Source organism: Mya arenaria, chromosome 17 (genome assembly GCF_026914265.1).
Source record: "Mya arenaria isolate MELC-2E11 chromosome 17, ASM2691426v1".
Taxonomy (NCBI): Eukaryota; Metazoa; Mollusca; class Bivalvia; order Myida; family Myidae; genus Mya; species Mya arenaria.
The window spans coordinates 43,159,531-43,174,760 of record NC_069138.1 but is presented as its reverse complement, the minus strand read 5'-3'; the positions used below and the strand labels follow the sequence as shown (position 1 = coordinate 43,174,760).

General features: G+C 33.4%; 1 protein-coding gene across 3 annotated transcripts; it reads right to left on the bottom strand.

Moving 5' to 3' along the window:
- Window positions 1–217: 217 nt before the first annotated feature.
- LOC128224318 (heat shock 70 kDa protein 12A-like) lies at window positions 218–13,417 on the bottom strand. 3 transcript variants are annotated; one of them, XR_008259464.1, is made up of 7 exons: window positions 13,291–13,417; window positions 12,707–12,854; window positions 4,378–4,529; window positions 3,442–3,666; window positions 3,096–3,252; window positions 2,776–2,909; window positions 218–355 (listed from the first exon to the last, which is right to left on the bottom strand). XR_008259464.1 is itself a non-coding variant. In XM_052934131.1 (6 exons), exons 2-6 carry the CDS (start codon window positions 12,843–12,845, stop codon window positions 2,878–2,880), a joined length of 705 nt encoding a protein of 234 aa, XP_052790091.1. In that variant the 5' UTR covers window positions 12,846–12,854; window positions 13,291–13,417; the 3' UTR covers window positions 373–2,877. The 3 variants fall into 3 exon arrangements, 1 of the variants encoding a protein (XP_052790091.1); XR_008259465.1 differs by having other exon boundaries at window positions 12,707–12,895; window positions 13,291–13,384; XM_052934131.1 differs by lacking the exon at window positions 218–355 and having other exon boundaries at window positions 373–2,909.
- Window positions 13,418–15,230: the final 1,813 nt, after the last annotated feature.

Genomic DNA, 15,230 nt, shown 5'->3' with positions numbered 1-15,230 from the left:
CCCACCATAAGTATTGCCGTGCAATCAGATATGGATGGAAGGGATACGAGTTTTTGAAGGTGATCAATTATGCTCTTAGTTGCAAAATCGAAGAGCGAAAGTGCTATATCCTTATCAAGACGGAATTTGTCTCGGGACACACTAACATGCCCGTTGTGATGACTTTCTGCAACGATCTCGCCTAAAGTCTTCTTATGTTTGGTCATAGTAAATTGGTGTAGAATTGAGGGTATCCGTATTGACACCAGTCTGTCACTGTCAGGATCTACTTCTCTCTTTTTCATTTCAATCTCGCGAGATATGTCCAGGTATTCTTCCATGCTCTCCCTCCTCATTTCATTGAATGTACCAGTTCCTGTATACAAACAGATATATTCAGTGATTGGAATTCTATTATATTTCATACTAATCGTTGTTACACTTAAATTCTACTTTGTCATTTTCCTGTGCAAATACACTTGAACTGGCTCACACGTACGAACTTTCCGGAATGTTTTTTTTTATCTCAATGGGTGAGAGTTCTGGTCAATCCTAAATGTATTTAAATAACATATATATATTTGTAGACCAATGTTATAATTAAACTTCAGCCATTATTTAGCCCTTTCAGTTTTAAACTTAGAAACGAAGACCTATGCATTTACATATTTAAAGTTCGATGATTAAAACGCTGAAATTCTGTTCGATTTTAAACGTTGAGAAAGTCATTCAGCTTTAAGCTACAATTTCCCACATTAATTGAAATAGGCGACAAAACCTTACCATTGTCTGAAAATATGTTCACCTTTGTATGTTCATCATGGTTTAAACTTGTGTTTAGCAGCATTGCTTTACATGATTTAAAATTGTGGGCGAGTTTTGATTATTTACTAATTTAACTAACTATAGGAAGTGTTTCAGTCAGAATGTAAGGCAAAAAGGTAAGCAATAAAACATCATTGCCAAATTTCTGTCTCAAAATAACGATATGAATACGAAATTAAAGAACGAGAGACATTCATACACTAAGTGGAAGGCTTGCTTTTCATTAAGTATATACTCATAAGAGAAGAGTAAGGTTGTGTCTAAAGTATTAATATTTTTTTAACATTTCAGTAAACTAAATGAAAATAAAGCTAATGAAGAATTAGAGTGTAACGAAGAGCTAAATGATCTAATCTAAAACAAACACAGAAAATTAGATAGTGCTTGACATTTCTAATCTACATAATAACAAACCAAGCTCAATGTGTGATAATATTTTTAATGAATACATTCGACATTATAAACATATAAATGGGCTAAAGTTAGTGGGAATAGTGTCCAATCTGGTATTCGAAACACATGATATATCTGAAGAGTGGTGTTAATGTATATATAAGCATAAAGGTGGCCGTTTTACTCATAATTACAAGGGTATAACTTTATTTTGAAAATGTAATTCATGACAAAAATTAAGTTAGTTCCCATAATTTGTTTTTGATATGGAATGTTTTTTATCCATATTCATAATACTATTTTTCTATGCTTTATTTTTGCATTGAAAACAATTAAATTGTTCAAATCCTTTGTATGCATTTTATTTATATTTGGAAATGAACGCAAAGTTGTAATATATATTAAATAGAAGGCTTGATATATTTTTAAATGATGCTGAATTATTTGGGAGGAGCAGACTGTTTTTTTATTAAATGCTTGGTTTATTCTCTGAAATTTTCAGTTCTTTTTTAACTTGCAGACAATTTAAAAATAATGATTGTGCATACGTTGACTTTCGGAAAGCATCTGACTCTATAAGTCGTGTATCTGTTTGACAAAAAAGTAATGATGTCAATGATAAGGTGTTCAATAAGGTATTAATTATATTGAAAAGTCATGTGTTGAAAATATTAACGGTTTGTCTAATTTCTTTCGACGAAACGGTTATTAACCTCAAATCAGCTATATATAGATATTATAAATTTTATTGCATGGTTCTAAGGTTTCGGGATAAGAGGGTAGTTCTATTTTTGCCAAATTACAGCTCCATCATTTGAAACTGATTTTGAGTGTCAAGAAAACAACTGAAAATGTTTTGATATTTGGTGAATTAGGTGTAATGTATATTAGGCATGTTCTAAATGGTAAGTCGGACTATTGGAGTAGAGTAATTAAAAGTATGAAAGATTAAATGTATAATGTCATGTTAAGATTTATGTTTGAGCTTGGAAGAAAGTATACACCATTATCCAACATTCTCATGTATTAAATCTATTGGCGTTTGGTTGTTTTGTGGTAAATATTTATTTAAATTTCAATTTTAGAATGTAATCCGTAGGGACAAGCCTAGTGGTTAAAAAATGCTTCAAGTTGATGCAAATAAGTTTAAACTGAATTGTAATAAATATGTCATTTTTAGTTCATACCTATCGGTACTTAGTTTTTTAACCTGATGCACATATGGGGCTAGTTTTTAAATAAAACTTAACAGTGAACGACTGTGTATTCTGCCATTAACACATTAGGTGGCCATTAGAAAGTGTATACACTAAATGACATAATAATCATTGCATATGACTTGCCTTGTGATCAAGATTTAATCGTTTTTGAATAGTCTACTTGTTTAAATAGAGCTCGTTTGAGTGCGTGAGAAAACGCATCATCAGTTGCGCTCGGATTTTTAAATTGTTGAAGTGAGTCTACAGTTAACGTCCGCGAAATGTGTGTGCCTTCAATTATTTACGACTCTGCCACCACGTAAATCGTATGGATACTTTCAGTACTACAGCCTTTTACCATGAACCATTAACGATGTACCTAATATATCCTCAATAAGTTGCTCAAACGCATCGTCCACTTTTGTACCTCCCCAGGCGCCTCCACTGGCTTTGTGCAGTTCGCGGACTGTGTTCTCACTCACTATTCATGCACAGTGATGTCGACAGTCCCTCCTGATATAATCATTACAATTGTAAGTGACTTTAGAAAAAAACAACAATTGTATTCCTAAACGTGTAGGTGCTTGGTTTTTTCTTTAACTTAACTCAAATAGTTAAACTCTGAAAATAGCACAAAATATGAAAATATTTGTGTTTTTTCTAACTATGAATTCCCAAAGAAAAAAAATATGTTTTTACCACCAGCATCTACCACAATGTACTTCGTTCCTATAGGATATTTGCAGAGACTGGCATCCGAATCCCCAACATTTTTTTCTATTGGCAAATGTCGACAATGTAACGAGGCTGCTTCAGGTTCCAAAGCTATGGTAAGTTTGTCTTTGTCAATTCCAGCCTAAAAATGAACAAAACAAAACGCTTATAAAATAGGTTCGAGTAAGAAACTTTAACAGCGCTCGCATGCACGTTTTCAAACATTATGAGTTTGTTCATTGTCCTTAATCTTTTTCTATTTTCATCTTATGTGTGAATTGACTAACGTAGAATAAGAGGAACTTGTAATCTGGTAATACTATCACTGCACCTTTTCAGCGGCACATCTCATAAACTGCTTGGCTGCGTCATTCCAAATGGCTGGCAGGGTGACAACCCAAGATACGTCCGACTCTTTGAATTCTTCTCCAGACAGTTGTTGCTTGACCGTTGCAATGAGGTCGTCTTTGATGCATTTGATGGTTAGGCAGAATACTTCAATGGCTTCGAGATTTTTTCCACCGGTTTCTTCGATGAGTGTATTTACTTGCACGCCCTTGAGGGGGCACAATACAGATTGAGACCAACATTTAATTTTAAATTTTAATGCATTATTATGTTTAAATCATTTGTCTTTAATGATCATAACAAAACAAGCATTTGATTTGTGAACAGATCAAAACATTTAAGCAGTAATTTTATGTTGTTTTTTAACGTGTGATTTGAGGTCACGTAGCTATTAATTGAAAATAAAAACATTTATAAAGGGTAATTCTTTTATCTGTACATAAATTAAATGCTTTTTGTTTATTTATTAAAGCCAAATGAGTTAAACATAATAATGCATGAAAAGAAACGTTTGCATCAACGTACATCCTTTAAATGCATGTTTGGAAAATAAAAATATATTTCAGATATTCAAGATAAACATTAACTACTCATCGAAACAAATAATCATGATTTCGTTGATGAGTTTGAGATAATAGGGTTAGCAGGACTGCATTTTGATCACGGATGTTGTATTCGACTCGAGAGGGTTTTTGGAAATGTGCAAAAGCTCTCGAGAGTCGAACACGACCATCCTGATCAAAACACTTTCATTATATATAAAACTGGTTTAATTCTCTTAGAATGCACATTACAATATGATACATTACATTTTATTAACGTATTATCTGTTTTCTGGCCTTATTTTAACATCGTGCAATAATGTGTTAAACGCCCGTTTTGCACTAGGTAGAATATGGAGAAGCGAATGTCATAAAACCTTTCTATCGAATAAAAGCATCTTGAACCGTCTGAAGTAGTACCAATCCTTGTGGTCGCCTGTTTCAGCTAGATCTGCGTATTTGGACTCTGCATCGTATCCAAACGAGTGAAGCGTCTTGCCATCAGGTTTAATCAAGACCACTGTTGGTGCTGCATCAAAGACAGTCAAATGGGTATTATGTGTAAAATAAAGATATACTAGTATTACATGCATGACGGTATTAACTCGTATACAAGCAAATGTGATTTCATTAAAAACATTTGGGTAATCTGTCCTGTACTTATGATTATGCTATGTAGACATAACAATACGTGTTATATACATTTCCGCAAAGCGCACTTTTGAATCGATGCAGATCACTGCGGAAAATGGTTGAATATACGGGAATGTACTGAAACCCGTACACCCAACGTGTACGGTAAGTGTACGGGATGTTGAATATACGGGTGTGTTCGGACCCGTATATTCATATAAATTGCATATCTTGAGTATACGGGATTCGATGTACGGGCGTGTACTAACCCGTACATCAGTGTTATAATAAAAAAAATGAATTCTGTAATCAATTTAGGTCTTTGGGTGTTTAGTTTGATAGCATACATGATATGAACGACATTTATACCATTGACTTAAAAAATCACAGTTACGTAGAAAAACAGGCTGGTGTCATTAAAAATCACCTTTGTAGAAAATTGAATGCTTTAATGGGTTTCGACAGCTTTTGATGAAAATAAAAAGGGTCTGATTGATAACAAATACATACTAGTAAATTGAACAATACTGAGTTGATTGACTAACGACTAGTACTTAAACTATTTTGATGGATGTACGGCACCGTACATCTCCGTATATCTTGAGTGTACGGGCATGTACGGTCTCCGTACATGTTGAAAATACGGGAAATCATGTACTTCCGTATATTCATCGTGTACGAGATTATACCATTCTCGTACACGATGAATATACGGGCGTGTACAATTACCGTATATTATGGATGTACGGAAATATATCAGTTCCCGTACACGCTGAGTTCACGGGAAAGTAACAATTCCCGTACACTATGGATATACGGAAAGGTACTCTTTCCCGTACACCCATGTTATAAAATAGTTTTGAATTTTGTAATCAAGTAAGGTAATTTTGTGTTTTTTTGAAAGCATATATGATATGAACAACATTTAAACCATTGACTTGTATATATTTTTCCGTGTTAAGTAGAGAAACAGCAATGTGTTAGAAAGGGTCACGTTTTGTAGGAAATGTAAGGCTTTTTTGGTTTTAACAGCCTTTGATGAAAGTAAAGCGACATGTCAATGATAAAAAAATGAGATTCGGCAATTCTGGTAGGGTTGATTTATGGCTAGAACTAAAAATATTTTGATGAATGTACGGCACCGTACATCTCCGTATATCTTGAGCGGACGGACATGTATGGTCTCCGTACATGTTGAGTGTACGTGAATTCATGCTCTTCCGTACACTTTGAGAGTACGGGATTATACCATTCCCGTACACGATGAATATACGGGATTTTACATTTCCCGTATATTATGGATGTACGGAAATATACAAGTTCCCGTACACGCTGAGTGTACGGAAAAGTAACAATTCCCGTACACTATAGATATACGGAAATGTTCTGTTTCCCGTACACCCATGATTTAAAATAGTTTTGAATTTTGTAATCAAGAAAGGTTAATTGTTCTTTCATTTGACAGAATATATGATACATGTATGAACAACATTTATACCATTGACTTGCAGAGAAACAGGAATATGTAAGTAAGAGTCACGTTTTGTAGAAATTGTAAATGCTTTTTTTGGTTTTAACAGCCTTAAGTTTGATGAAATAAAAGTGACATCTTTATGATACAGAAGAATAAGATTTGACAATGCTGAGTGGTGTTACATTTGACAGCTATATGATACAATCAACATTTATTACATATACCATTGACTTATTCGTTTTTCCGTGTTTCAGAGTAACAGGAGTCGCGTTTTGTAGAAATATTAACGCTTTTATGTGTTTTAACGTTGAAGAAACCCGTACACCCAACGTGTACGGTAAGTGTACGGGATGTTGAATATACGGGTGTGTTCGGACCCGTATATTCATATAAATTGCATATCTTGAGTATACGGGATTCGATGTACGGGCGTGTACTAACCCGTACATCAGTGTTATAATAAAAAAAATGAATTCTGTAATCAATTTAGGTCTTTGGGTGTTTAGTTTGATAGCATACATGATATGAACGACATTTATACCATTGACTTAAAAAACACAGTTACGTAGAAAAACAGGCTGGTGTCATTAAAAATCACCTTTGTAGAAAATTGAATGCTTTAATGGGTTTCGACAGCTTTTGATGAAAATAAACGTTTTGTAGAAATTGTAAATGCTTTTTTTGGTTTTAACAGCCTTAAGTTTGATGAAATAAAAGTGACATCTTTATGATACAGAAGAATAAGATTTGACAATGCTGAGTGGTGTTACATTTGACAGCTATATGATACAATCAACATTTATTACATATACCATTGACTTATTCGTTTTTCCGTGTTTCAGAGTAACAGGAGTCGCGTTTTGTAGAAATATTAACGCTTTTATGTGTTTTAACGTTGAAGAAATTACAAAGACATCTATATGATACAAAATAATTGAATTCGACAATGCTGGGCGGATAAATTGACGGCTAGGGCCCGGGAATGTTTAGTTTCCCGTACATGATGAATATACTGGCGTGTACAAATCCCGTATATTATGGATGTTCGGAAATATTCAAGTAACATTACCCGTACAAAACGGAAACACGGACATGTTGTGTTCCCATACATGCTTAGTGTTTAGTTTCCCCGTATATGCTGAATATACCAATGGGGCATATAGGTTATGAGTGGAGGGGTTCACTCCTAAATGTTAGGACCTACAGTGAAACTGCGTTCCCTCGAACAAGCGGTCGTTCGAGAACCGGCGTTCCCTCGAGGTCGGAGCTTGGTCCCGAACTTTTTCCTTCTTTTTTCATATAAAATATACCCACGCTGCATCGCAACCTAATTATGTCGATCAGTCGAGCAATATCCTCGGTCCCAAGTACACAAATCGTGCACATAACCTTATGGCTCCCTCGAGGTCATGATTTCACACTTTTTCCCGAACGCGTGTTTCAAAATAAACAAACATTTGCTAGGTGTTAAAATTTTCGCAAGTTGTAAACAGTTGAAACGCAATTTGATAAGATGTGAAAAACCGTTTATTACTGTTAACGCATGACCGATAGTAGTTGATATGGGCATTTGAGATGATAATTATAAGAAGTTAATGACGAGAAGTTATTTGTGAGAAATGTAAATGAGTAATAAGAATATGAATAAACACTACCATGTCGATCCAACATCGGAATCTATGAAAATAATTCCTTCTTGTCACTTTGCTTTGCAATATGGCAATTTTGTAAAAATAAAAATTTCTATTTATTAATTTATTGATATTTCTTTTAAAATTTATATTTAGTATATATATAGTATACGACAGCCTTTGAACATATAAGCGATTTCCACAACGCAACACATAATCGGTGTCTTAGTAAACAGACTACTTCAAACTTAAAATACACTGAAAGATATTTCATAACAGACTTGAGAATTGAAAATCGGGTCGTTCGAAACATCGGTTCCTTCGTATATATAAACACATAAGGCTATATCACTTCTAGTAAATCGTAGGAATTAACTAATACATTTTTCAGATAAGAACAGAGTACATCGTCTTCTTAACCATATAAATATAATAATTGAACACATGGTGAGAACACAGGTAATACAATAATGAGTAAATTAGAATACAGATGTATGGACATATTCAAATTAGGTGAGGATGAACAAAAATTAAAACAAAAAATGAATCATTGTTATAATTCAATATTAAGAGTTGTTCGTCTTATACATAACGCTTCTTTGACAAATAAAGATAGTTTTATAAGTTCTTGTCTATTTGTTGAATTTAACAGTTCAATAAATTTTAGTACAGACGGACGTATATAATAATTACGTTTGATGTATTTCTTTCTAATAAGATTAAAACATGGACAAATAAAAATAAAATGGAACTCTTCCATTACAACATAAACAATATCTTTCATCACGTTGAATTCGATTACGGTTATATCTACCCGTTTGAATTCTTAAAGGGTGAACAGAAAGTCTAAGTCTACAAAAGAATAGGAGTAAGCGTTTAGGTAAAATGCCTAAATAATGTTCATAACCAAGATTAGTCCACACACGACTGTTTCAATTTATGGGTGACCGAAGAAATTGGGTGCATAACTAATATATGTTGTTTTTATATTGAATGGTGGCACCTAATATATTTAAGAAGTGTCATCACTGTCTTTTTCTCGGGTACTTTTATGGCCTTTTTAATTAGTGCATGTCGCACCGAGATCATTTTTCATAACCACATGGCCAGTGGGTCATAAATCTACGAAATACGAATTATCAAAATTATTAATTAATTTCATCGACAAGCTGCGGAAAATATTATTATCATATTATGCATGAATTGAATAATGGTAAATAAATAAATAAATGAATAAAATAAGTAAATAAATATCCAGCAGGTCAACTCAACTATAATTTTATTCAAACGATTTTATATTATCTGTGACATCTGCTTTCATAAATGCTGATAAAATAAGATCATATCTAAGATAAGGCGTCAAAAGAGACCGATTACTTATTAAACACAACAAAAATATTCATTAATTTCAAGTTTTCTAATTGCATTTTATTAAAATTGCATTAAGTTATAATTTTGAAGAAACCAGATTTTTTTTATCTTAATTTTATTGAAAATGGCTCTAATTGTTACTTTCTTCATACTTTGATTCCTAATATGAACTTCCTTTTCATTAAAAGCAGTTTACCCTAATCCGCCCATTGGTATGAGGGAGTTGAAATAAAGATGCTCTTTAAAGATTGACAATTTTAACATTATTTTAAGTTTGGTCTCATCTGATGAATTTGGCATCAATGCCTTCATTTCAGTCATATAAGACACCTCAAAGTATAACAGATCTCAACTGTTTTGAAAACTGCCGAAATATTTAGTTTTTTTTAAAACGTTAGTAATATTGTAACGCTTTTAGCCATAAAACGTCAATGTTCAAACCTAAATATGAACAATTGTGATTTAATCATTTGTCAGCAGTCTTATATCATTAAATTCCAGAATATTACGCAAAATTGGCTCATTCCAAGACAAAATAAGTAGTCAAAACGGTCAATCTGTGAGAGTGCAGCTTTAATACTCATTTATTATTATGTATGTAAAAGAAATGCAGAGGAAGTCAAAATCAATGTAATTGTGTTAATGTGTTTTTGTGTTTTTGGCTCTCGTTATTTGTTTAATTTTTCTCTCAATCATAAAGAACTCATTTGTAATAAATATTTAGAAAAAAAAACGTATTATACTACTGAAGTGCAGATTGTCGGAGGTCATGGCGGATAACGAAGGGCGACTGATAAGCTACGCCTTTTTTGGACGCTGATTTGGTATTGGCCGGCTAGTTTGACTGACATCCCGCGTTATGTCAATTAGTGACATTTGCTTTGAAAAACCACATGGCCAGTGGGTCATAAAACTATACGAAATACAACTAAAACTAAATCTTATTAATTAATTCGACAGACTGCGGGAAATTTAATAACAGAATAAAATATAAATTGAAATAATGTAAAGATAAATACATATGAAAAATAAATACATATATAAATAGCCAGCTTCCTTATCTCACTAATTATTGTATTTAAACAATTGTGACAACTGACTTGAAGAATGCTGATAAAATCCGCTCTGATGTCATAAATAAAATAAGAGGCATCTGTTTTTAAAGAAATAAGACTGAATACTTATTAAAATCAAGAACAATAATTACTAATTTCAAGTTTGCATGATTTTCATTGATAGCGGTTGACTCTAACCCATCCATTGGTATGAGGGAGTTGCAATAAAGATGCCCTATCTTTAAAGTTGCACTCTCTTAAGTTTGACAAGTTTTACTTATTTACATTTTGTCACAGAATCAGCTTAATTTGGCTTTTAGCCATACAACATCAATTTTTCTTTTATGCTATGCATATTTATGCGACTATAATAATTTCAATTTACGCTGATATACTACTACTTCTATTAATAATACTACTACTACTAATAATAATAATAACAATGCTACTACTACTACGACTACTAATAATAGTAAATAAAACAATTTTAACATTTAGTTTAAATTTTCAAGAAATGCGTAAGTTTCAGCCAATATTTAGCTGCTGGTCATTAAACCAATCAAGAGCGTATAATCAATAGCCAATCGTAACAGCGGGATGCAGAAAGCGCGAGAATCGATATCATCTGTGTCATTACATGAGCCAAATAGTAACAAGGAAGAATACCCAACAATAATGAGGTAAGACTACGAGCTAGCATATTATAAGATATAATTGTTATTTATTTTTTGATGGGACACCGATTATTAGTTAGTTATTATGCCTGTGAACCGTGCATAGAAATGTCATGTACAACACATATTTATGTTTATGTATTATGATCACATCTGGGAATGGACTGGTTGAATTTAGAGCTGCACTCTCTCAGATTGACCGTTTTGACATAAAATATTTTGTCTCAGATTTAGCTAACTTTTGTATAAATTCCTTCAATTCAAGCACAAAGATCACAGTCAATTGCTAAAAACCTGCCAAAGATTACAGTTTTTAATGCTTTAAGAGTGCATTTTTAACAAGTCTAGACTTAGACATATATAGGTTGTGTCACATTTTCTGATGGTTTTTCTATCACAGGGTTTTCTAACTTCATAATGATGAATTTGCCATATTGCTGTATTATATCAAATCTGCATTTCAAATGTCTGTACGCCATAAGCTTGTTGTGTCTGTATAGTTTCTTTTTTCAGTGACCTGATGTCCGTGCGCAATTTGACCTAATGCCTGAAGCCAAGAAATCGCGGAATGGAACTCATATAAGTTGTGTAATGTTTTCTGGATGTTTGTTTTAACAGCCTGTATAAATTGTTGTTTGACAAGACAGTGGAATTTTAATCATACAACATTTTGTTTGAGCAAATGCCACAATGAAATGATTTTATTAATGCAGATCTAGAATGACATTTAAAATTGATTACTCAAACATGGTATTTTTAAATCTTATGAATTTATATAAATAGTAGTTTTTCCTATGTCTATAGATGATGTTTTATAAAAAAAAAAACAGCATGTATTTGTTTTTTTCTTATCATTCGTGTCTAACACGGTCAAACCCTTTCTTTGTCCATCCCGTATAAGGTCCGTACATTCATCCGTCTACGGGGTCCGTATTCCAATCCCGTACATGTTGCGTGTGCGGGTCAGTATATCCATCCCGTACACGTTGCGTGTACGGAGTCCTTTATCCATCCCGTACACGTTGCGTGTACGGGGTCCGTATATTCATCTCGTACACGTTGCGTGTACGGGCTCCGTATATTCATCCCGTACATGTTCCTTGTACGGGTCCGTATATCCATCCCGTACACGTTGCGTGTACGGAGTCCTATATCCATCCCGTACACGTTGCGTGTACGGAGTCCGTATATCCATCCCATACACGTTGCGTGTACGGGGTCCGTATATTCATCCCGTACACGTTGCATGTACTAGGTCCGTATATTCATCCCGTACACGTTGCATGTACGGGGTCCATATATTCATCCCGAACATGCGGGTGTACGGGCTCCGTACATCCATACATATATTTTTGGCAAAAAAATGCTATGCTAAAGATATGTATTTCTTTAAAAACACGTGAAAGAAATAAAAAATATGTTTTTATATACAACGATAACTTCGTATATCCACGGGTACGGGGATGGATATACGGAAGTCCGTACACGTGGTGTTCTGTATACGTATTCGTGTACGGGTCCCGCAGTGGATGTCTAGGATCGAATTTTCATTTGTCTTCTACATTGTAGGAAACATAAATCTACATGTCAGTGGCGGTTCCAGGATTATATTGGTTAAAGGAGCGTAACTTTTGAGGTGAGCCGCGTTGCACAAAATCACAAAAATACTTTGTATAAATGTAGTTATATGGTTGGATGACTTACCTCGTAAAGATTTTGGCTATTTTTGGTCTGAAATGATGCGTTCTGGTGAAAACTAATAATTTATTTCTCCGATATTGACTTTTTACACTAAGGCAATTTAAGGGATACGCGCGCCGGGTGCGCCTTTAAATTTACCAGTGCATATTTTGGACTGATTTTTTTACCTTTCTGTGAGATGTGCGAGCTGGCGTGCCAGTTCTTCGTGCGTATACTGTTCCTGCTTGTTTTGTAGTCATGCTTGTAGCTGTACGCCCATCCAGAGAAAGTAGTGCCCAAGTCAATACTTGCCACAAGTAACGACATAGCACCTGTCTTTAAGGTTGTGAGAAAATCATGCTTTGTATTCTTTTAATCTGTTGAACAAGTGTTGTTTTAGTTGTTGTTTTTCGAGAAAACAATTAAATGAAAACTAAATTATATTTGATGATTATCATCGTTTCATTTTGTACAAACAATTATTGAAAGAAGAACCAAGGAAGTAAATTATGTGTCCTTTTTAGTCTTTTATCATTATTATTTTATATTTGGCAATATAATATTATGTTTTCATTAATTAATACTCGACGAACATTTTCTATAATGTGTAGGTAGTTGTCTATATGTGTCGCTTAGCTTTGTTACTAAGTTGATTTTGCATTACTATTACACAAACAAATCGAAACTAAATTGTCTGTAATGTATACTTGTAACAATAGAAAAAATCCTTTTCCATTCCTGTCACGCTTTAAAACAAAAGTAGACAAAATACCTTCAAATGACAATCCTGTGGTCTGCTTAAAACTGCCTAGCAATCCAAAACGCCAACATTTTGTTATAATTAATCAAGATGGCCTCCATTGACGGTGTGAATCTACTTCCTGGTTGATAACGGCCTTTGTAAAGATAATTATAGAATTTTCGAAAATGATAAACACTAACTCAAATCTTTCCTAGTTTCGGTTTAAATAGTTGAATATCATGAGACATCATATGTAAATGAAATAAACATTTCTGCTATAATGAATATATATGCTACAGGATGAATTAACGCTTACATTCATATAAACATTAAAAGGTAAATCGTACAGTTTAAAACAAATATATTTTTAAACAGATGTTAATTTATAAATTTTACTCCTTGATTTGACTTTCAGTGCGTAACTCATTCGTTATTTATTCGTCTTATACATAGACTTGGTAGCAAGGAAGTTGTTACGTTTCCGTATTTCAAATTTAAATATATATGACGATTTCTGTCAAGTATAAAATATTTCAACTTAAATCTGCTAAAAGTAACAGACTAGTATGAGATATGCAATATGTCACTTAAACATATATTAATTTAGCTTGTATATTTTGTTTGTTTTAAAAAAAAGGATTGTAATTATATGTAAGCATGTATGGATGTTTTAATATGCTGCCATTTTCTATGTTATTCGGCCGAAATGCGACGAATCCAGGTTTTAAATATGGGCAATAAGAAATTATTTTTCTATTTTTAGTAGTAGTGACCTTGACTCTCTCACCCTCAAAACATCACAAGATAGCTCTTCACATAAGCTACATACACAACAACTTGCATTACTATCCGTCAAAGCTAGCTTGAGTTATTGGGCAAAAACAATGTTTGACGACCACACGCCCGTCCACCCAAATCGTATACCCTGGTTTTCGTTGAACACCTGGTTAATGATCATCATTACAGTATTGACTCCTGTATGAAACTTTTAAAACGAACAAAAAGCATATACTGTCCCTTTATTTGGTAAATGCACTTGTATCAAATGCGGCAACCTTATTGAGAAATATTTTATTATTGTAATATGAAGGTGGTACACAATGAAGTATCACTTAAAGAGTGCCGGTGAGTCTGCCACACTAGAAACAGTAAGTACGGTAGCACAGTCTATCATGACAGTTAAGGCGGGTAACCCATCCTTCGTGGATGATATACCGTTGATTGCAGTTACATCTCTTTTCTCTATACATTGTGTTCATCTCCTCAATTGTTTTGCAGCAACAACTGTATTGCAGACTAAATTCATTGTAATATTTTGTGCTTCTGCATTCAGTTTGTATAAGAAGTACTTGTTAGTAATTATTTCTTCAAAAGACACGAAAAATGAACTAATAACAACAATCAGAAGACCAAAATGTCAAGGAAGAACGAAACAGTTAGGATATCAATATCAATACTACTATTGTTAACGTAAAGACTACGTGATTCGCCCGGTTTGTCAAAAATGGAAAGTAATTTCAAAATAATTGATTCAGCGATGCTGGCGGAGTTGATGCTAGGACATTTATAGTTATTTTGAACATCGTCCCCAAATCGCCAAATACAGTATTACCTTAAAACAAACTTAAGCTCTAAATACAAACTAATATGAGGTCGATAATACATCATTTTACATAATTAAATGACTCTTTCGTCCCTGGCTCATGATTAGTACAGATACTTAACCGACGCTATTTTTTAATTTATTTTAATTTACGTCGTAGACAAACCCAGTAAATTTCGAACTGGAAAACACAGAAGAACTGCGAAAGATACATGTGTCGCAAACGTTAGGATACATCTGTAAGTAAGAATCAATGCGTTGTTCAGATTGACATCAATTTTATGTACGTTTTTGACGACTTTATGTTTTCGCTTGCAAATGTTTCATCTTGTGTCTAGTCCCATTAAAGTAGGATGGATTATTTTAA